The sequence below is a fragment of the Copidosoma floridanum genome, unplaced genomic scaffold (genome assembly GCF_036245765.1).
Source record: "Copidosoma floridanum isolate Cflo_tuat_1 unplaced genomic scaffold, Cflo_Japanese_pri ptg000021l, whole genome shotgun sequence".
Taxonomy (NCBI): Eukaryota; Metazoa; Arthropoda; class Insecta; order Hymenoptera; family Encyrtidae; genus Copidosoma; species Copidosoma floridanum.
The window spans coordinates 21,314,487-21,338,598 of NW_028321898.1; the positions used below are offsets into that span (position 1 = coordinate 21,314,487).

At 34.4% G+C, this 24,112-nt stretch overlaps 1 protein-coding gene and 1 long non-coding RNA gene across 4 annotated transcripts; one reads left to right on the top strand and one right to left on the bottom strand.

Annotated features, from left to right (window-relative positions):
* Nucleotides 1-10,947: 10,947 nt before the first annotated feature.
* Nucleotides 10,948-14,372, top strand: Sps1 (inactive selenide, water dikinase). Of its 2 annotated transcripts, none has more exons than XM_014358897.2 (7): nt 10,948-11,178; nt 12,328-12,624; nt 12,710-12,814; nt 12,901-13,162; nt 13,230-13,420; nt 13,493-13,737; nt 13,805-14,372. In XM_014358897.2, exons 2-7 carry the CDS (start codon nt 12,351-12,353, stop codon nt 13,955-13,957), a joined length of 1,230 nt encoding a protein of 409 aa, XP_014214383.1. In that variant the 5' UTR covers nt 10,948-11,178; nt 12,328-12,350; the 3' UTR covers nt 13,958-14,372. The 2 variants fall into 2 exon arrangements, with proteins under 2 accessions (XP_014214383.1, XP_089450722.1); XM_089594596.1 differs by lacking the exon at nt 10,948-11,178 and adding an exon at nt 11,734-11,979.
* A 4,642-nt stretch (nt 14,373-19,014) lies between these two features.
* LOC106643673 (uncharacterized) lies at nt 19,015-22,532 on the bottom strand. 2 transcript variants are annotated; one of them, XR_002759700.2, is made up of 6 exons: nt 22,485-22,532; nt 21,991-22,355; nt 21,566-21,762; nt 20,799-21,104; nt 19,857-20,094; nt 19,015-19,461 (listed from the first exon to the last, which is right to left on the bottom strand). It is a non-coding gene; the product is annotated as an uncharacterized LOC106643673 (long non-coding RNA). The 2 variants fall into 2 exon arrangements; XR_016293157.1 differs by having other exon boundaries at nt 19,544-20,094.
* Nucleotides 22,533-24,112: the final 1,580 nt, after the last annotated feature.

A 24,112-nucleotide genomic window follows, 5' to 3' on the forward strand; every position in this document is an offset into this window, starting at 1 on the left:
GTTATAATGTATTCTAATGTCAATCATTTTACGATAAATCTATTATCTGTTACTAATAACTACTAGGATTTGATAAATTTTCATAGTCAAGTATTGAACAGTAGTAATACCCAATTAAAGTATTTCTCAGTTATTATTTTTTTCTATGTTTTTTAAATGATATTTCCGAAGGTAGAACTATTAAAAAAAAGTTACTAATTAAAAATTGAACCCTTTTAATTCTTATTATCACTCCTTATTTTGAATTTTTTACTAATTTACTCCAACAGTTACTGGGATAAATTACCATTCACAGTCTGTAACGATTTTTTGTCTGACTATAGAAGTCTCTTTGATAAATTATCTGTACGCAATAATGTAACGCAATGGAAATCGATATTAAGTGTTTTTAGTAATATTAAGATTTAACAATGTATTAATTTTGTGAAACAATCCGACAGTTAGAACTAATGCCATACTTGATTTATTTTTAGGTGAACCCGTTGAAGATGGCTACGAATGTGTAGAAGAAATAATCGACTCCGACGTCGAGGACGACGTCTTGGATTTTATCAACTTTCAGTTTGGTTCGTCAATGGTAGCTGACCAAGTTAAACAGGTGACAGGACATAGAAAAGATAATAATTCAAACAGGGTAAAATCAGTGATTGATAAGAACAAACATACACATAGTAATGATTTTCGTGGATACTCGCATTAGTTGAGTAAATTATTTTTCCACGGGAATTTCAATACGTGTATTTGAATGCGAACTTGAAAAGACAGGCAGAGTAAAGAAGTATGTTGTAGTTGTCAAAACTGAATATGTGAGAAAGTCAATATAAAATGCGTACGTCAAATTAAAAGAAACACGATTACAAAAATTGTGTAATTCCAATGCTATAACTAAGAAAAAACCTGTAAATGCTTTTTTTTCGTCGTGTAAGATATTTGGATACTTGTAATGAAATTTTAGATGAAAAATAATTTTATTGTCTCAAACATATTTTTAAAGATTCAGTTCTGTTACATGAAAATCTCGATTTATAGTTGGCTGAATATAGTTTATGTTTTTCCTTACACCTCCGCCGAAAGTTCGTTCCATCTGACCCGATTTTGAGCTAGAAAAAGCCTCATATCAGTCAGCGATGGGATATAGTTCCGGCCAGATTTGGGAATTCTCTAGGACCCAACCTCTCTGACGTGGGAAATCACTAGATCAAAAAAAGATTAGTACCGAAGGTGACGCGCGAGATTCAAATAAGGTCCAATAACACAAGCATCCATCACCTGATGACCCGGGGCGCTTACTGGCCACTCTTTTAAATAAATAATTATTAATAACACCAGCGCCTATCACCTTTTGACCCGGGGCGCTTACTGGCAACTCTGTTAAATAAATTATTATTAGTAAATAACACAAGCGCCTATCACCTGATGACCCGGGGCGCTTACTGGCCACTCTGTTAAATAAATAATTATTGATAACACAAGCACCTATCACCTTTTGACCCGGGGCGCTTACTGGCAACTCTGTTAAATAAATTATTATTAGTAAATAACACAAGCGCCTGTCACCTGATGACACACGGCGCTTACTAGCCACTCTTTTAAATAAATAATTATTAATAACACAAGCGCCTATCACCTAATAACCCGAGGCGCTTACTGGCCACTCTTTTAAATAAATAATTATTAGTAACACAAGCGCCTATCACCTGATGACCCGGGGCGCTTACTGGCCACACTTTTAAATAAACAATTATTAATAAATAACACAAGCGCCTATCACCTGATGACCCGGGGCGCTTACTGGCCACTCTTTTAAATAAATAATTATTAATAAATAACACAAGCGCCTATCACTTATTGACCCAGGGCGCCTACTAGCCACTCTTTTAAATAAATAATTATTAATAACACCAGCGCCTATCACCTGATGACCCAGGGCGCTTACTGGCCACTCTGTTAAATAAATAATTATTGATAACACAAGCACCTATCACCTTTTGACCCGGGGCGCTTACTGGCAACTCTGTTAAATAAATAATTATTGATAACACAAGCACCTATCACCTTTTGACCCGGGGCGCTTACTGGCAACTCTGTTAAATAAATTATTATTAGTAAATAACACAAGCGCCTGTCACCTGATGACACACGGCGCTTACTAGCCACTCTTTTAAATAAATAATTATTAATAACACAAGCGCCTATCACCTAATAACCCGAGGCGCTTACTGGCCACTCTTTTAAATAAATAATTATTAGTAACACAAGCGCCTATCACCTGATGACCCGGGGCGCTTACTGGCCACTCTTTTAAATAAATAATTATTAATAAATAACACAAGCGCCTATCACTTATTGACCCAGGGCGCCTACTAGCCACTCTTTTAAATAAATAATTATTAATAACACCAGCGCCTATCACCTGATGACCCAGGGCGCTTACTGGCCACTCTGTTAAATAAATAATTATTGATAACACAAGCACCTATCACCTTTTGACCCGGGGCGCTTACTGGCCACTCTGTTAAATAATCAATTAATAATAACACAAGCGCCTATCACCTATTGACCCGGGGCGCCTACTGGCCACTCTTTGAAATAAATAATTATTAATAAATAACACAAGCGCCTATCACCTATTGACCCAGGGCGCTTACTGGCCACTCTGTTAAATAAATAATTATTAATAACACAAGCGCCTATCACCTGATGACCCGGGGCGCTTACTAGCTACTATTGAATAATAAATTATCAAGTAATTACAAGAGCGCCAATTAAAAAGATCTTTGTCGTACTAGATAGGCAATCAAAATTGTGATATAATTAATGTGTTATCGATCAACTTTTTATCATTTAATAGTGTTGCAAACAAGTGTCCTGGATCCTCAGGAAGAAGGTGCTTGACATACTTATGAATAATTATTTATTTACTAGATTTGCAATTAGCGCCCCAGGTAATACGGTGATAGGCGCTTGTGTTATTTATTAATAATTATTTATTTAACAGTTTTGCCAGGAAGCGCCCTGGGTCATCAGGTGATAGGCGCTTGTGTTATTTATTAATAATTATTTATTTAACAGAGTGGCCAGTAAGCGCCCCGGGTATTTAGGTGATAAGCGCTTGTGTTATTAATAATTATTTATTTAAAAGAGTGGCCAGTGAGCGCCCCGGGTCATTAGGTGATAGGCGCTTGTGTTATTTATTAATGATTGTTTATTTAAAAGAGTGGCCAGTGAGCGCCCCGGGTCATCAGTTGATAGGCGCTTGTGTTATTTATTAATAATTGTTTATTGAAAAAAGTGGCCAGTAAGCGCCCCGGGTCATTAGGTGATAGGCGCTTGTGTTATTATTAATTGATTATTTAACAGAGTGGCCAGTAGGCGCCCCGGGTCAATAGGTGATAGGCGCTTGTGTTATTTATTAATAATTATTTATTTAAAAGAGTGGCCAGTAAGCGCCCCGGGTCATCAGGTGATGGATGCTTGTGTTATTGGACCTTATTTGAATCTCGCGCGTCACCTTTGGTACCAATTTTTTTTTGATCTAGTGATTTCCCACGTCAGAGAGGTTGGGTCCTAGAGAATTCCCAAATCTGGCCGGAACTATATCCCATCGCTGATATCAGTCCTGCCATATGTGCGCAGAACAAAGTGCGCAGATATATATAGTTATATATTCAGCACCGAGAAGCAGTTATACACTACATATATATATATACGGCTAACGGAGTTATAACCTTTATAGTTTATACAACACAGAAAATCATTGGATATTTATTTACATAAATTATTGGACATATATTTATTTTTTTTTTGCACAATTTACATGTATATGTAAATTTTTTAATTTTATATGAACAGAGTACACAACACAAAATTAAAACTATTAAATTAATGTTTTTTGATCAGTTACTTTCACTTTAATGATTTATTTAGTATATAAATGTAGTATATACATGTCATAATACAAAAATAAACTATGAAATCTTTTATTTAATCGAATTATGCTAATCACAATTATAATAGTTATTGATAATAACCTGATTTATTTTGCACTTACGGATATAAACATTAGGATTTTTAAAATGATTTTTATAGGATCCATGATTCGAATTTAAACGGATTTCTCTTCCTCTCGTTTTGCCAGCACGACCAACCTGCACAAATCCTCGGCCCAATCTGATTCTATATAATATACACTACAGTCTCGGCAAGCGTATATATATAGATATACCTATACACATGTACACTCATCTGCGTGCATTTAAGTGGTATTGTTCGAGCGACCGATCGATCAACAATAATGCATAATGCACTAAATCTTTGACTGGATCTTTGAACCATCATTTTTAACAAAACTAAAACCGTGGTGACGAACTTTCGGCGGAGGTGTAAGGAAAAAAAGTATACGTACCACGGCCAAAAAGTGGGGCTACATCTGACCGCGCATTACATAGCGCGGTCAGTAATAGCCCCACTTTCTGGCCTAGGTACGTTATATACTATTTCATTAATTAACGTTTAAATGTACTAATACAATTATAAGTAAAGTAAAAAAAAACTTTTAAAGAGAAAGAGAAAAGAGACAGAAAATTTTAACAACAATGTTTATACTGTATGAATGTCTAAATGTGCCTCCATTATTTGAGAATAACACTTGAAAAATGTGTATGAATACATATAGATGCAGTGGTATCGAAATACTTGTTTTGAACAATAATTATTATATCAGAAACTGTAAACTATATTTCAAGTGTACGGCTCATTTTATTATATAATATCTTTTTAGGTGCTCGATGATATAACACACGATCAAGTGCTAAGCCATGAAGAGTCAAAAAATGATTCTGAGCATGAAAATGTGAAAGTGACAGAGCCGCTGATCAAAAGGAATCAAAATAATTGCGTTGGAGCTGCACAAGTGAAACCAAAGCTTCCACATGTAGATTATGCATCAAAAACTGTACATTATAATTCAAAATTGTGTAAAGCTCAATTTAATAAGTTACATTTTTTCAGGTGCTAGATCATATAATAGACAATCAAGTGATCATCCTCGAAGAGTTGAAAAATGATCCTGAGCACGAAAATGTGACAGTAGCAGGGCCACTGATTAAAAGAAACCAAAAGAAGAGCGTTGGAGCTAGACGAGTGAAACGAAAGCTTTAAAATATAGAAAATGTAATAGTAGGAAAAAGAATGCGCAAAGAGAAGAAGTTTGATGATTATGTGTATTAAAGTAATATATGTACGTTAGAATGTCGGTTACTTCAATTTTTAAACTATGTAGTCTTTTTAACTCTTCATTTATTTCCACTATGTAAATCCGTTGCTTGAAAATCTGAAAATTTGTTAGTCAACACACATGTCAGCAGACAAAAGAATGTTACGTAATGTAATAGCATGAATCTAAAAATTTTTTTCATTCAAATATTTTTCCATAGCAGAGATATATGTATGTCCGTACGAAGCAATAGTACGTACTATATAGTATGTACATTAGAATGATCGATGAGTTGCCAAATGTATTCAAAACGACTACGCCTCTATAGATTGTACAAATATCTAGTCACATTGTTTTTGAGTTCTTAAATTTATTTTTATAATGTAGATGAATAAGATTAATGTACACAAGACATACAGTTAGCAAATAGATTTAATTTATATCTTAAAATGTTTTTAAGTATTTTTTTTCATAAAAATAAAATATTGTGTAAAATGACTGATCAGACAAACTTCAAATTTTTTCTAAAGGTTGTTCTAAATAACAAAAATAAAATTAGCATAGAATAACAGTTATATGCTGTAGCTATGTAGATAATGTTTTGTATAAACGATTAAAATAAAAGAGAGAAAAAACTAAATAAAACATAATTTCATTGCCATTTCCGTAGAATTCAACAATATCAACTCATACATACATATGTAAATTTTTTTTTAATAAAGTAACTTGTAATTCGGATACAATTAATTAGTATTCTCTTATATATGTATGTGTGTGCGTGTGCACGCGCATGTCAGTCGCAATCTTCTTTTACGACAGTTATTTTATAATAATTGAGAACATGCCAAACTGCTCTTCTTCCATTTGCAACTTTTGCAAAGTAATTATATGCAGATAGGTGTATGTACATAGAAATATTGAAAATAAGTTATTTGTATTGAGGTATAGTTTTTCGTTATGCTGACATCTTCAGGGTAAATCAGTAATTTTACTAGTCTACTTTACCGACAATGTTTGTATTTCCTGCTTTTGCGGAAAAAACTTACAGTTATAAAGTGCACTCTAATTGGTAGGAGATATCTGAAATATTCGCCTCTGATTGGCGGGAGTTTTGTCCGTTGGGAGAAATGTCCATGACTCCTGCCAACTTCTGAGTTGTGGCTGCCCGTACTCTTCAGGGCTGTCTTCCCTGGCTTACAATTGTAGTAATAAAATTCTCTGACGGCACCAGGACAGATTGTGGTACGGCCACATAACTCTGAAGTGTTGGAGCAGGATGTGCTCTGGCTATAGACACGTCTCCTGGTATTCCACTGGAGACGTTATCGGTTAAATTTCTTATTGATAGCACTCGTCAATCCTAGAGGTTCAGGGTGAAAGTAGACTTAGATCACTTGCCCATTGGAGAAGAGCGTCATCGGTAACCGGGGTACCCAGCTGCACGACTGTCATCTACATTCTTGATGCAGCTCGATGACCTGCCAGTAGACGATTGCAATAATACTTGCGACGCTCCGGCATATTATAACCACACTTATTTAATTCTGTTGCAGGTAGCTTCGATTTTATGTCAACGCCACCTAGCGGATCCTACTGGACTAAAGTGAAATTTTTTTGCAATACTTTGAGCTTATTTATTGCTATTGTTATTAAACTTTTCAAGATAAAAATCATACTAAAACCATCTAGGAAGTGTCAAGAATCGGTATGCAAAATTTCAGCAAAATCGGCTCAGTAGTTTTCGCGGTTATCGATTACAACAGTTTTAGCGACTTTGCTTTATATATTACTAGCAGCCCCCCGTCTCGGCTTCACCCGAGACTTACTAAATAAAACACCGTAGTGTGTTGACATGTAATGTGAAACACTTTTAGTTAGAAAATTTTACACATATTCCCGATACATCGCAGAACAAAAATCTTCTTATTAAAAACATATTTTTTCGGAATCCATACAGTTTATTTGGTGAAATAATAAGGTGTAAAAATTCAAAAAAATAATTATGCTGAAAAGTACCGTGCGTTCTTTATGTTATAAAATAATCGATGGCTATAAGAAGTTGTTGATTTACAGTTTCTTCTGTGTAATTCACGAAAAGGGCTATTTTTTAAAGCTGTTAAGATTTTAAACCCCCAAAAAATTTATATTAAAAAAAATTTTTTTTTCTCATATCTCACAATTTTATTACCAGAGCAACAAAGTCCTGGACCTTAAACCCTACATTTTTATTGCCACAAAAACAGAAATACATTTTCTACTTATTTAAAAATCTGAAGTAGGATCTTTAAAGATTTCAGAGATTGCTGTGAGGGTACAATGAAAAGCTGATCTCTCACGTAATGGACTCTTAAGTTGTCGATTTTGACGCTGCTGTTTCAATCTCGATAAATTTTCTGCGTCAGTTTCTTGACGATTCAAATTGTATTCATTAGATACATTTGAAGATTTCTTTCCAATATACCCTTTTGCGACTATTGGCATGCTTACGACTTTTATGACCCCTAAAGGCTATTTTCAGTCAACTTTGTTAATTTTAATACATTTGTTGGCTAGGTAGTTCGACGGCCGATGGCCCTAAAAAAGACCGGTGAGCTTCTTAAGTTAGCTCTTTCTTGACTGCAGTTAACAGCAATTGTGACTGCCTGGATACCTCAGGGTGATCTTTTCTGGCTTGCTGTTGAAGACCCAGACTGATTGGGAGAAAAATTACAAAGTCCGAAGATTTGGGGCTAGTTGTAGTGCTCTTTCCCAACGTCTCCCGGTATAACGTCGAAGACGTTGGTGTCTAAAGCACCTTTTTTAGTTGCAGATTCAGTTGTTTTGGTGATCTTAGATGGGGAGATTGGTTAGTGATACTTGTCCAGTGGAGGCTGTCCCGTTGGCTCAAGTTTTTTTTCCTTTATAGCTGTTATACTTAGGTTTGCCCAGCGCAGACCTTGGAGAGGATCAGTGATTTCTGGTGAAATGCTTAGAGTCGAGAGGGTAATATAGGGTCGTCGGTCACCGGGTTTTCCAGCCTTGCGAAGAACAACTCAGCAGGTGACGTCTGCCAGTGAATAGCTGACTTGGTTTAATAGTGCCCGTCTTTAGTTAATATAGTCTTTTAGTCGACAAATCGCTTCCGGAAATGATAATAAAAATGTATTTGTTGGCAAGGTAGTTTACACTTAGGTGGCCCCTAAAAAGAACCGATGAATTTAATGGTTAAGTAGGGAACGTAAATACTTATAATGGCCCTAAAAAGCGCCAGTGGTGAAACTTCCAAGCTTATTCTTTATTATTATTCCTGATGATGAAGAGCTGACTATGGGTTGCTTGATTCTTACCCTGGAAGTTTCGATGTACGGAGACTGTAATGGAGGGAGGTACGCCGCTGACCAAAGAATATCTCGTCTCGGGTCGTTCCCCGGATAACCAACCGCTCATCGTTAGACGGGGACATGTAGGTAAGCGCGTTGGGGACCCGACGACCAAGAAGGTAGCCGTTGTGGCTGCCTGTGCCCCTCAGAGCTGTTTTCCTATGCTTACATTTGTAGCCACAAATTCTCTAACTGCATCAGGTGGGACGGTGGGACTGCCACACAACTCTGAAGAGTTGATGCAGATTGTGCTCTGGCTAGATATGTCTTCTGGTAAGTATTGTGGCAGAGACGGCATCGGTTGGAATTAATTTTTTTTTTTCGATTGCACTTGAGATTCAGGGTGAATGGCCACCTAGGTCCCTTTCCCCTTAAAGAAGAGTGTCGTCCATAACCGGGATACCCAGCTGCAAGACTATCATCAGCATTCTCTATACAGCTCGTTGAACTGCCGAAGCTCGACTACATCACTATTGAGACGCTCCGGCCTATTATAACCACACTTATTTAATTATGTTGCAGGTAGCTTCGATTTTATGTCGTCGCCATCTAGCGGATTTTACTGAACTGAAACTGAAGTAAAAAGCTGGCGTATTTTTGCAAAACTTTGAGCTCATTAATTGCTATTGTTATTAAATTTCTTAAGATAAAAACTATACTAAAACCATCTAGGAAGTATCATGAATCAGTGTGCAAAATTTCAGCAAAATCGGTTCAGTAGTTTTCGCGGTTAGCGATTACAACGGTTACAGCGACTTTGCTTTGTATATTAGTAAGATAGTAAGATAAGATAAGATAAGATACTTGTATTTCACAACATTGCGCTCGTTTGGTCTCAAATCTGATTTGCTGATTCTGGTAGCAAAAATATGCATATATTTAGCACAATCTTGTATCATTATATCATGCAAAATACTATGAATCTATGGTATACCTTTTACTCCTGTATATTATGTGTGCCACTATAAAGCTCAAACAAAATAAACTTTGTAGTGTTTCAGTTTCAGTAAATGAAAAAGGCCCCTAAACCCTTAGACTCCGATCCATCTAAACGAACCCTAAATCTGTTACTTAAATCTTTGACAGTATTAAATTGTATAAAATTTGTTTCAACAAGATAAGTGGTCATATTATTATACAAAATGTTGTCTACCTTGATTCCGTTTTTCACAATTTTGATTTGCATCAGTTTTGACTAGATGTTTTTTCATTATACAGTTACTGAATTTTTATGAATTGAAAAAACGTTGAAAAATAACATAGATCATAGTTTTTATAAGATAACAATCTTTTTTTTCCATGAATAACAAGCGGCTAAATTTATGCAAAACACTATGTCTTGCATGTAAGGCACAACCAACGCACCAGGTACCATCAGAGAGAAAAGTGTTATTTAAATAATATGATTGAATTTTAATATTATTTCGTTATATCCAACTGAGTTTTAGTATCAATATGCTAACTTTGAAATTAAGCTAACAAACGCTTTTTCAGCCATTTTAAACCATTTTTCGATAATAAGCTAAGTATTGTAACTACACTATAGATGAAGTTGGTCAACACAAAACATGTATTGTTAGAAGATCTATAACTTTGGTATTTAAAATTTTGTTGTAGAATTTAAATTTGTTTTTATAACAGGAACAAACGTCTTCTTCCTTTGTTTTCGAATATATTTTACATTATAGGGCGTCTGCATTACGATGTAGAGAAAAACTTATGCAAAAAAGTTGTATCTCAACAAGATCTGCCATGTCTCGTTGTATCTGTCTTGGAACGCCAAAGTGTAAAATATATGTGAAAAAAGCTATTGCAGAAAAACTGTTATTTTTTGTCTCAGAGCGCTGCATTAAAAATTCTGTCAAAATTTTTCCTTTTCTTTCAAAGAAACTTGTCCAAACGTAGTCCATCAGCTTACAGGCATCCAACTCGAAGCTACAAACAAAATATGAGCCTATTTGGATCATATAATTACTTGAATTAGTCAAAAAACTTGATTACGTACACACATCCTTTCACACATACAGTATGTGACCAACTGAGATCACCCTTGTACTAGATTCAAAATTTTTCTCTGACAAAATCATAAAGCACTCCCATACACTGGTCCTGTATAAAAATCACCCAAAAATTGCACAACAAACACTTACAGTGAATTGTAATTCACCAGAGCAAGTAAGTGTATGAAGTGACAAATAAATTCAACCGATTCCCAAATACACTTACGAGGCTGCACGACAACTACGAAAACAAACTTTCAAACTTCGCGGCTATAAGATTGGCTGCGCGTGAGAGGAGAGGAGAGAGGAGGGAGACAAAAATACTTGCGACAGACACAGTATACACTTCCGAAGATCCGCCCGCCATGGGCTCGTCAGCAACGTAGTCCCGTCCCTGCCCTGCTTGCGTCCCGCTTCTCTTGTCTTTCTTCTCGCTTTTGTAGACTCTACACGGCGCAAGTGTACACTGTACGAGGCTGGTGTAAAAGGTAGGTACACAGCACACGCAGCGACGCAGCCAGTGTCCAGTGCACAGTCTCTACCTGGTCTCTAGGTCTCTACGGATTTTCTTGTGTACTTACAACTGTTGTGAATCGTAAAAGCGGTAAGGGTAATTTTTGTTTTTTATCACCATATATTTATGAAATCGAATAGGTGCTTCTAATGACCGGATCCTGATTGCGGATGTCCCTTGCTTTTTGCTTTAATCGAGCCTTTACACGTTACGTTGGTGATCGTTATTTTCGAAAGCCGGTGGGTAGCTTAGTAGATCACCTATACCGTGATTGTTGAAAAATGAAGGCCTCGTTAGGTATCCGTGGCTCCACGCCTACCCGAGACTCGAACCCTCTAGCTACGCGTATGTTTGACGATATACTTGCCCATTAACAGTACTTGTATACCCATATACTACGTGAATTTGTAACTCCAATATTTGAAGTTGGTTGGCTGCTATTTCGTTTATGTATACAACATGTACTTCACGTTGTTTCATTATTATAATATTAAATACGTTGCACGGCCACAACTTTCTGTATTTAATTAGGTACTTATCGCGATTTTTCTCTCCTCCGTGTGACAAGTACCTACCTGCTATGTGGCACAATAAAACACAATCAAACTTTTTTTCGGAGCTCGTGTTTTTCACGTTTTTTTGGAAGCCAAAGAGATAGTGAAAAATTTTGGATGTTCTTCACTATTTGATTTGTTGCTCTGATAAGCGAGGAAGATCAACAGAGCTTTGTTTAAATGATGACTAACCGGATACCAAGTAGATGTACGACCATGTGTACCTACCTGTAATTTATTAAAGGCGGAGTCAGACCGGCTTATTGTATTTAGAGGTTATGTCACGGTGATGAAAGATGATTCAAAGGTCAAATGTTGCAGTTAATTACGTAGAATGGTACAGGTACCTAAGTACTTCATATCTCTAGGTTTTCATTCTAGTTTTATTCATAACCTACTGTTACTAAAATGTCAATGCATACCCACTTGTTTGATTTCACACTAATAGTACTTGTGTTTAGATACTCATGCTTCCGTAATTCCGTATCCTTTTTCTTGTTGAGACTGCATTTATTTCAATTGATGAGCCAAAAAAATATCGTTACATTTCAAATTATCTGTTAAGTTAAAAATGTTTCACTAACACTATATAATTACACATTTACTTCAAAAATTCAGTTGCAATTGATTGTATTACGAGTAGAGAGCATTGTAATTTTGTGTATGATTTTGTGGAAATTTCTAGACACCACGTATACTATCAGAAGAATGGGAGATCTGCAGAACCAGGATGCCATAGCCGTGGCTCAGCTGGAGTTAGGGAATAATCCCAATGCCCTTGCCTTGCGTAGGCCTTTTGATCCAATGGCTCATGACCTGGACGCAACCTTCCGCTTGACGCGGTTTGCCGACTTAAAAGGATGAGGGTGTAAGGTCCCTCAGGAGATTCTTGGCAAACTCCTTGAGGGACTGCAGGCTGACGATGGTAGCGCCCAGGATCATGAGCATGGACACTTCATGCACATGGCCACACCGCGTATTGGTAAGCTTGCACGTGTTTTGTTTGATGTTGTTCATGGATTCATGTATTGTTGTTCATAAACTAAATTTTCTCTGTGTACTTTCAGGCATAGGCATGGATTCCTCTGTGACTCCACTGAGACACGGTGGCCTCAGTTTGGTTCAAACAACAGACTTTTTCTATCCACTCGTTGATGACCCTTACATGATGGGTAGGTCAAACTAAATCGATACTCAACTCATTGTTTAGTGAGTTTATTTTCAACCATCAATTATTATTTTTTTCTAATTTTTACAGGTAAAATTGCTTGTGCCAATGTGCTCAGTGATTTATATGCAATGGGAGTAACGGAGTGCGACAACATGTTGATGCTGCTAGGAGTAAGTACAAAAATGACTGAAAAAGAGAGAGATGTCGTAGTGCCTCTGATCATGCGAGGATTCAAAGATTCTGCACTCGAAGCTGGAACTACTGTGACTGGTGGTCAGACTGTTGTCAATCCGTGGTGTACTATCGGTGGCGTTGCCACGACGGTCTGCCAAGCAAATGAATACATAGTGTAAGTTTTTCTATGTTTCTGATCGCCCAAGTTTTGGATTATTTACTGTTTTTTAATTATTTTTCAGTCCAGACTTGGCGGTCATGGGTGACGTGCTGGTTCTGACAAAGCCTTTGGGTACACAAGTAGCAGTTAATGCACATCAGTGGCTTGATCAGCCAGATCGTTGGAATCGAATTAAGTTAGTCGTTAGTGAAGATGACGTACGGAAAGCTTATCAACGTACAATGGACAGCATGGCAAGACTCAACCGAATAGGTAAGTAGCTTTTTAGTGGTTCAATAATAAATTTAAAAAATTGTTAAAATACGTCACTCCGTTTATTCGTAGCTGCACGACTAATGCATAAGTATAATGCTCACGGGGCCACGGACGTCACTGGTTTCGGTCTTTTGGGTCATGCTCAGACGTTAGCGAAACATCAAAAGAACGAAGTATCGTTTGTTATTCACAATTTACCAGTTATTTCTAAGATGGCTGCAGTAGCCAAGGCCTGTGGCAACATGTTCCAGCTTTTGCAGGGACACTCCGCTGAAACCAGTGGTGGACTTCTCATTTGCTTACCAAGAGAACAAGTATGTAGATTCAATCTTCGTTGTGTTAATGTGAATCTTATGTATCTAAATATGTTGTATGTATCAGGCTGCTGCGTATTGCAAGGACATCGAAAAGCAAGAAGGTTACCAGGCTTGGATTATAGGAATTGTGGAGAAAGGAAATCGTACAGCTCGAATAATTGACAAACCACGAGTCATAGAAGTGCCATCAAAAGAGAAGGATGGCGAGCTATGGTAATGAAAATGGAAGAAAAGACCGCAGGACCTTTTCTAATTTAAAGAGAAAAGAGGAAATTGTACCTTTTTGTTTCTATCAGTTGAAAGTTTGATATTTATCATGCCTTTGTACACAGATGATCATTGTCTGATTTTTTTAGAACATTTTATTTTTTATTTGAACTTGTAAAGGAAAAAAGGCAATGTTACTTTTTTTTATAAATTAGTTTCCTGAATTTTTTTACAAGTTGCTTTATTTGTTATGATTTTACTTGAGTGAGTTATGTGAAGTTTAAGACATGTGTGACCATAAAAATTCTGACTCAATCGTACGCACATGTATGTAAATTGAAAAAAATCATGTATGAAAGCTCAATAATTGAATAAGACCAATGTCATCTATTTTTGGGTATAACAATAAACTTAAAACCTTAAAATACACAGAAATTAAAAATTTTTCTTAATTTTACCATAGCATGCATCATAAACCTAAATTTACTGCTAATCAGTATTTAAATTCTTATCACTTCTGTTGATTTTGTATTAACGATGAAGTTGCACAATGCATTAGTTTTTCACTTGAATAAAGCTACCTTGTCGACAACAATATGTACCATTTTAGTTACGATTTCTAAAACATCGCATATGTTGAATTCTTTTTAAAAATATTTAATCATAAGCCACTAGTGTACATTCCCCATTAAAAAAGTTTAGTTTTCGGTATATTACGTATTTTTACCACTAAGTAGCTCAGCTTAATATAGAGCTGGGCAAAGACTATCACTGTTTGAATTGCCTGACGAAGACTAATACCATTCAAGGCTTTTTACGAGAAAAATGTAATTAGTAATATTCACTAGTTTCGAATAAAGTATTATCAATGACGTCAATTTGAGAAAAAATTGTTTAATTATCATATTCTAACTTTTACTCATTTAATCAAATTCTTATAAGACTCATAATAATCATTGTATGCTTCTGTATTCTATACTGAATAGTGCAACGTATTTTTCCTTGCTACGTAAACAATAGGATGTTACGCATTTCAAATAAAAATTGTGGTACTACAGCGTGCCGCCCTTACCATCATGTTAAAAGGATCTTCACGCTCAAGTTGATGTTATACATCTAGTTTACTGCTGTTTTTGCTCTACAGAAGTAAAAATAGAACTCCATATCGTTATTTAATTTAATATTAACGATTTTCGAAAAGTTTTTTTTTAGAGTTGTATAATTCGCACAGCGTAAAAAAACAACCTTATATTACAACTTAGTAATTTAAAATAATTTGGTAAACAACGCTATTTTCCATAGAACTTATACTTAAAAAAAGTAGTCTTTCCATAGCTCTTATCAAATATTAATAATAGTAGCAAATTCTTTGTTGAGAGAATCACGATTAATTTTATGTTTAGCTTGTGGGGAAAAGGAACGTTTTGATACAGTTTCAAATTATCTATTTCATACGTGCATTATAGAATTTTAGGTAGTACAAAGTTTTAAACTTTGTTAATTGAACAGTGATGGAGTTTTAATTATTAATTTTACAGTAATTGTGATTGTCACACATTATAATCCTACTTTGTTGAAAATTAAAAGGAATAATTTAAATTAAAATGGATTTTGGAATATAGCAGTTATGTCCGGATCAAAAGTTTTCACAGTTTTTATGTATAAGTACTCCAAGTAACAAAAAGTTTTTTAAATAATTATTGTTAACAATGGTGCATAAGAAATTTTCTATTTTTTACGTTACCACGTCCAAAAGTCATATTTAACTAGCCGATATACATGAACAGCAGCTAAACGAGTGAATTATGAACGAAAAGGCCATAGACACCCCTGGCCCCTAAACTATTAAATCGTTTGACAAATATATGAATCTTTTTAATGAGCAGATATTTTTTGTTTAACGAATATTGTAACTTGTGGTTATTTACTATAAAACAGTGATCAAAGCTGACATTGATTTTTTTTTTTTTTTTTTTTTAATGAAATTTTCAATGTACCATCAAAAAGTGTTAAATTAAAAAAAAAAAAAAAAAAAAAAAAGAAAACACATTTTTTCATTTAAATTTGAAAAAGTTAGAATTTTTAATACATTTGTGGTACACGTTTTCGATAAGACTAAAATTTTTTGAGTTTTTATCAGCGTTATAATAAAGTTTAAACATTTGAAGTAATTAGAAATATTTAGAATGCCGTGCCAAGAAACTGCCTCGTAAAATGCTTTTTATTTTTCTTAATTATTGGTATAATTTACAAATGCATGGATCATGTATAAAAATTTCTATTTAAAGTAAATATTAAAGTGAATTATGAATTTTTTCAGTAAGAACTAAGACTTACAAAAGTTGAAGGTTTGGTGGATTAGCTTACATGCCGGTATATAGTATTCAGCTTGCATGATTAGACCTGTTCGATTTTGGTAAATAGTATGGCGGTGGCTGGCCATTCAGCCAATCGAAAATGCGAACTCTTATTTCGATCACTCTTGGAATAACTGCACGTGAGAGGTCTTTGGAAACGGGGAGTCGTAGAAGTTGCGTAAACTCTCTGTATAGAACATGTAGTACAACAGAGGCCTGCAAGAGATAGCTGCAGACTGCAGAGGCACTGCACCAGGCCTCTTTGAGACAAAACCATTTATTTACTGATTTTACATAATAATAATAATACTAATGAAGCTTTTAGAACTGTTGATCTCAGATTTTTTTCGATAAGCAAGAATGTGCTCGTTAATATTGAGTAAGTCAATGAATTTCTTGGTTCAGTGTATTTGAATGTTGATTTTTCACCTTTTTTGCCTGATGCTTAACCTAGAAATGTAGCAAAGTTTACGTTCTGTCATTTGCTGACTTAGTTTAGTGGAACATGTGTTTGCTTTATATTTTTGCCTCAAAAAAATCACTGTTTTCTTTATTCATAAGTACAACGTTTATAAAAATTACTTTTGAAACATTTTAAATACAAGCCTTTTTTTATAGACGTGTACCAATGTAAATAATCCAATAAAATTTGTCGTAGCAATATTCACATTTTGCTTTTGCAGATACTGATTGACAAGTAGTTCTGTCGGTTCTTGCTAGTCAAGTGTATAACTTTGCTTAAAAATAAATACTTCGGATGCTTACTATGAAGTATAATTACTTATAATTGAAAATTTGTAAAAAAAATTCATAGTTAATCTTCGCCGTATTTAGTTACAGTTTGAACCGAAGGTAAAAACAACTCTTGCTTACCAAGAAAAGATTACATAAAAATAAAACCTAAAACTGCAGAATAACATATGTAAAAAAATTTTTTTTCAAGTTGGAGAATTCTGTACATTTTATTGTTAAAAAATATCTCGAATTTATGTCCATAAAATTGTAAGCCCTAATGTTAAGCAGAAAACGTTGGAGAAATAATTTAGTAAGGATCGTCGTACTGCAGCACATATATTAGCCAATTAAGCACAATATAAAACATTTTTATTCATTATTTTTTTACAGAACTGAACGATAGTTTCAGCTTAATCTGCGTATAATATGGGAAAATACACATTTTATAAGCTCTGTAATTCACGTATAAAAACGGAAATGTTTAAAACTTGTTTCCGAGATAAGGGTACCTCCTGGAAGCCAGCCCGCAAATTATCGATTTGTGCAAAAAAAAAAAAAAAATACTATAGGTGACGTGTTTTTATCTGCACATTTCGTTTATGCAAATAATTAGAACTGCACATGCCTCACTTTTGTATAAAAAATTAAAGAAGTTAGTCGATTCGCAGGCCGTAGTTGGATCGCGTTATCTCTCTTATTAGAGGGTATTTCCAACTGCACAGGGGATTAAAAAACTGCACATTGTCTAAACTTAATTGCACAGTCAAAATTTCTACCTGCTCACTCTTGATTAATTAATAAATCAATAAAATCTCTTCATAACGCCTACGGGTGATATGCAGCTAGTGTAGTAAGTAAACACATGCCGCTATCCTAGCTCTTCAAAATTTTAGCCAAATTATGTTTAGGTCAAAATCTAATAAAGTTTCACCGATATCTAAACCGTAATTAAGGTACCAATAGTATTATATCAAGCTTAATTATTTCCATTTAATCTATTTTTCTAACTGAAAGGCAAATTTTTTTTCTGATGAAGTAACTAAAGAATAATAACTAATAACATTTTATAAAGCCCAGATTCGAGACTATGATAATGTTTAATAAGTGTTTTTATCAGTTATTGTTTTTTGATATTTTTGTTATTTTTTTTGTCACAAATGTCATAGAAAAATCGAAAAAATTAGTAACTAGAAATAATTTTTATGGTTAATCATCGCTATCTAATACTTGACTTTTTAGATTCATTAAAAACTAAATAATTGTTAATAATACATCATTTTTATTGTTTCATACTTTATATTAGATAGAAAAAAAAATTAAATTAATAATGTGTATGGGCATGGTTGTATCGTAAGATCTCACGAACAGCAAAAAAAAAAAAACTATTAAAAGGATTAAAAAGTTTTAATATTAACTTGTGATGGACAATAGTGAAAAATAAGTTTTATTACTTGTCTCAAATTTAGACATTAAAAACTGTTAATTTTATTTTCTACTCATTTTTAAAAATAATTATTAGCAACTTATCAAAAAAAATTATTTCTCTTTGGAAATACATGTTATAATTGTTAATTTATTTGACAAATTGTATTTACAGACTGTAAATTACTGTTTATTTATTTATTTTTGAACAACATTGTTGAATACTATACAAGAATTTTCATTGACGTATTGTTGAGTTAAATAAGTGTATGCTTACATTAAAAAAAAAAAAAAGAAAAAAAGAAATAAAGTGCTTTTGAAAAAATTGAATTAAGTACAAATCATTAACGTGCAATATACTTGTAAAAAAATAATTTTTTAATGTATTCATACTTTTTATTTGTGGAGAAAGAGATGTACATACTTGACAAAATTAATTCCGTCTAAAGTAACTCCGGGCATCGTAGTTTGAACATCAATTTGCTGAGTAATACGACGATTAATTTGAATCAATGGATAAGTTTGACATACGTTATGTGACATGACATAAAAGTCAATTTAACACGTCGATTTTTATGCTACATGTCCATTTAAAAGAAATATATCAATAATGTTTCATTTTTTAATGTACTAAGATAAATATTATGTAATGAGCGAAATAAGCAGAGACTTATAGGTGCATAAGTGTGCAAATAAAAACTGCACTAGAACTTTATGATTTAAAAAAAGATACGTTTATTTCTACTATAATCAAAAAAATATAATCTTAATAAATCAAACTCAAACAAAATATTTAAGAGCATGAACCTTATAGTGTGTACAAACTGACGATTTGCGCGGGAATGAACTTGAGTCGCACATTTATCATGCGGCAGTACAGCGCCACTAGATCTTAATTCCGTATTATTGCGCAAGCAATTAAATTCAGCTACGACTGCCAAATACATATCTTACACTCCTTCACGTTAGTGTTTGAATTTAGATTATGAGATTGATTGTGCTGAAAGTAAAATATAAAATAGTTTAAGAAGTTTTTAAAATGCAGATTGGATATGGCAAAATGCTTTGTTAATTATTACAACCATTTATCAGAGTTTCCTCCATGTGTGTAGAGAGCAGAGTTTTGGGGTCAACAAAAACAAACACAGTACCTATGAATTAGGTTTAAAAAACTCTTTACCAATTTTACCTGTCCTGTTACTTGTATTGTTGGTTTTACTACTATCACTGTATTTCTTGTTTTCAACTTTGGTTCTTTTACTATTACCATCATCCAGTCTGTCATTATCTTCTCGTTATTATTTATGTTATCGCTTTAACTACTTTTATTTCTATTGCTATTAATGACACAACTATTGCGCCTTAAGACCCAATCATTAGTTTTGTTAAAATTACCTCTACAAGTCTTAACGCGGTCCCTGATGTTCTATATCAAGCTCTGGCAGGTGTAGCATCTGTGAAGATTTTGCTCCTCCTCGTCCTTTGAGGTATGGCCTGTGTCATTGCATTTACAAAATTGAATGATAGCAGAGGCTGCATTTGCTGCTGCAACTCGAGTGGTGTGGCGTGGCCCTGCCCCACCTCGGTTCGCTCCGATATTTACTGTTGGTTGCAGGAGTGACCCATCAGCCTCCTGCTTCGGAATATTTTTACGTGAATATTTATAAGACAAGCTATCCTCGCTTGCAAGCAATTTATTAAATTATGCAATTTTTATGTCTGGCACTCCATTGATAATCACATGATAAAAACTATCTCTTTTCTCACTCCCAGGAAAGCTATGTGTTTCACATTAACAAGTTTAAAATCTCTTATTAGTCTATCGAAAAATTCGTGGAGTTTGATAGCACTTTGCTTTTTAGGGTCAAGTCTATGTGAATTTTCTTGCGTATTAAATACGCGTTCAACTTTATATCACTTCTTTTGATTTAAAAATTTTTTTGTACCATTACTGTCGGTTCAGTAATGTGACATACTCTGTTTTTGTAAACTAGGAACAATCTAAATAGTATAAAGTTTTATGCCTGCTCTTTATCTTCCTCCATCTTTTTTTGGGTAATTAGATTATATTCTAACTTTGGATCAATCGTGTGCAGTCATTTTTTACACTTCAATTCTAATTGCAGTTGTCTTAAAAATAATTCTACCTTAGTTTGATGAGTGAGGGAATAATTAAAATACCATGAACTATTTTTGTTAAAAGAATTTTTTTTAGACTCAGAAGCACTTGATGTTCCATGCTCAACTATCAACAAGTTATCAATGAAGTCAGAGTTTGCAATTAATTCTTTGTTTACGTGTTTTAGGTACCGTGGTAGAGGTAGTAAATTTATTCACCTCGTGTAGATGACTTCTATCCAAATCACGCATTAGTCTCTATTTCCTTCTGTTGAGTATCTTTTTCGTCTTGCAAATTTTTAAATTTTCTATTTTTAGTTGAGGTATCAATTAAATCTATCTTTCTATCTTTCAAATATTTTAATTTTTTATCTTCGGTTGAGGTGTAAATCGAACATATCTTTCTATTTAAAGGGCTTTTCCTTGGAGTGCGTTGTTTTTTAGGAGTAAGTCGAATTATTCCACCACTGTTTTCTATTAAATTAACCAAGTCCAACATTTCCTGGCTGTAGTATACGTCTCCTCCTAAAATAATTCAGACCAAGTTAATAAAAAAAGTCTGCTTAACAATCAATCAAAGATACGCTGTGTTTCAGGAAAAACATAAGTAGAGCGCACACAAACGCAATGAATGCGTGCCACTCATGGGATGAGATACGTTGGACAACCTGAGCAGGCGAACGCAACATGTCTAAGGCTGTCCACCACAACAGCATAATTCCCACACAATTAGGACAAAAATTTTGAACATCTCGTCAAGTTTCTTTAAATCATATTCTATCTTTTAATAAGCATCTGATAACATATTAAGGAAATTTTAACCTGAAAGGTACAGGAAAAAAATAAAAATAACTCTACTTTTGTGTCCACTTGTGTGTGAAGGCACCAGATTCTATATGGGGTTAATAGAGAAAACAAGCGTGAATATTTGTCCGAAGGAATATGGTATTCGTGTCGCGTGTGAAAGGCACAAAAAGATGACCAACTATCAAAAATTTGCTGTTCCATGTGTGTCACCAGCTACAATGTGGCCTGGCCGAATGCAAGCCGTGACCGTACAGCGTGCGCCTCCCCTCTCGGTGATGTGCGACTGCAGCAGCAACATATGTCTCTTTCCCTGCCTCAATGTCTGCCTATCCCATGCGGAAACAAGCACGTTCCTGATCTCGAATTCCATGAACTCCTAAACAAAAGAAGACCATTAGACAAAAAGAATCTTTGTCATGTAATTTTAAGCAAACTATTTTTATTGTACCATCTTTAATTAAAATAATATAAACCACCTTTCGTATGTTATCTTTTATAACGTTCGTATAATAAATTAGAAATTAACACAATAAACAGGAGTAAAAAATATTAGAGGTAATAATATGAAAAGTGAAGATAAGTTTATAATCAACGTAGCACTTACTACTACTCATCATCTTATTAATGACAATCTTTTTGGTTGTACCACCCAAAGCTTCTAGCCTCCGTCGATCCAGACTTGGCTATCACACCTTCCTGAGTTGCAGACTGTTCCACCAATTCATGAGTTAGATTGTCGATCTCTTCAGGAGTCTGCACCAGCAGGATCACTTTTCTTGAGCTCATATCAGTCGTCACCCTGCAGAGAATTTCCGGTTGCTTCCTTTTCTGCCATCGCAGCCACGGACAAGTTGAAAAAGAGGACGGAGAGAGAGAAGAGAAAAACACGAGAGGAGCTCGATCACAGAAAATGGCGGCTAAACGTTCTCGAACACACTCTTCCACATCACATTAACCACGGCCCATAACCTATTAGTGTTATAAATTTATTAGTGTATAGGTGCTCACATAAGAAACTACACTATCTTTGGGATGAACTGTCTTTAGCTATTTTTTAATGAAGTATAGATAATCTTAATAAGTAGAACTGAAACAAACCTTTAAAAAGCACGAATAAGTATGAGAGTGATGTGTATTAACTGAAGAACTGTGCGGGAATGATACGGCAATAGTGAGCAATTGAGCATATACGACAGTGCCATGCAGCGCCACTAGGTCTGAATTCTGTATTACTGCGCATGCAATCAAATTCAGTTACGAGCGCCAAATACGTATCTCACAATACAGTATAGTGACAAGAGAAATTGGTACTATAGAAAAAAATGGTTCGATTCAAACAAACCTTATTATAAACCTTAAAGTGAATTTACTTAAAGTAAATAAATTTAACTTATTTTGATTCACATATTTATTTTGAGTGCCGAACACATTATTGTTAATTATAAATAAATAACCGACATTTTCATGATAAAAGCATGTTCGTTCAAAGCATATAGTGATAACTATAAATGTTTGGATCATTTCACAAAAAATCTATACTTTGATGTATGAAACAGAATTTGAAAAACTTAGTATTTCGTATTTTTTTCATTATTTTTTTGGAGTTCTGAATATGATGGATACTTTTAGATCCAAATCAATAGCAATTTTAGAAAATCCATATTCAGGTTTCAAAAGCATGTTACAGAGATGATACTTTAGAATTATTTATTCATAGAGACGAAAGCCGTATGTTAATGACGATACTGCAACTATACAGCTACAATCAAATTTTGCGTTTCAATTCGATGATGCACAAAACGGTCCAGAATACAAAACGTTCTTATTCAAGGGCCCAAAAGTTAACACTTTATTTTATGAAATTGTCTTGTCAACAAATTGTAGTTCATCTCAGACTTTCTGATAATGTAGCATCCCGCGTAGAAATTTTTACGTTTGGCCAAACGTTGGCTAAATATGGGCAATGAGACATTCCCAAACTTGGATTTTTGCTGAAATTTTTTATGAGTGGAGGAAAATATTTTCCGCACACTATGTGGAAAAATCGATTTTCCACACTAATATCAGTGCGGAAAACACCTATTTTCCGCACACTTATTGTGAAAAAACTTGTACGCAACTCGTGCGGGACGATTTCCCGCACTCGTGTGATAGACTCGCACTCGAGGTCGGTGACGGTAACTCGTGCCGTGCAATCACACTCGTGCGAGTCAATCACGACTCGTACGGGAAATCGTCTTTTTCGCTCTTGTTACGTAAATAACTATTTTATATACAATTAATTGTAACTGAATAAATTTACATAAAAATTTTTTTAGAAAAATTGTAGAGTCAATTTAATAACATGACTTAAAAAAAATTATAGTATAAAAATTGTAGTATTGGTACGATATGTAGACAATTCGTGTTATACTTTGTTCCATCTCGTGAAAGCCGAATGGATTAGCATATGGATGAACATTGGCTAAACTTAAGTCAAAAATTTCAGCAAAAATCCAAGTTTAGGATTTTCTCATTGCCCATATTTAGCCAACGTTTGGCCAAACGGCGAAAGTTTGGCCAAACGTAAAAATTTCCATGCGGTATAGAACATTTAAGAAGGTAACCAACAGGTTGCACAGGCTGCAGAAAAATTAATTTCAAAAGCTAATATATTTATTTCTATTTGTTTCTTCATCTTACATCCATAATATTATTTTTTTTAAATTCCATTTAAAAATTGTCTA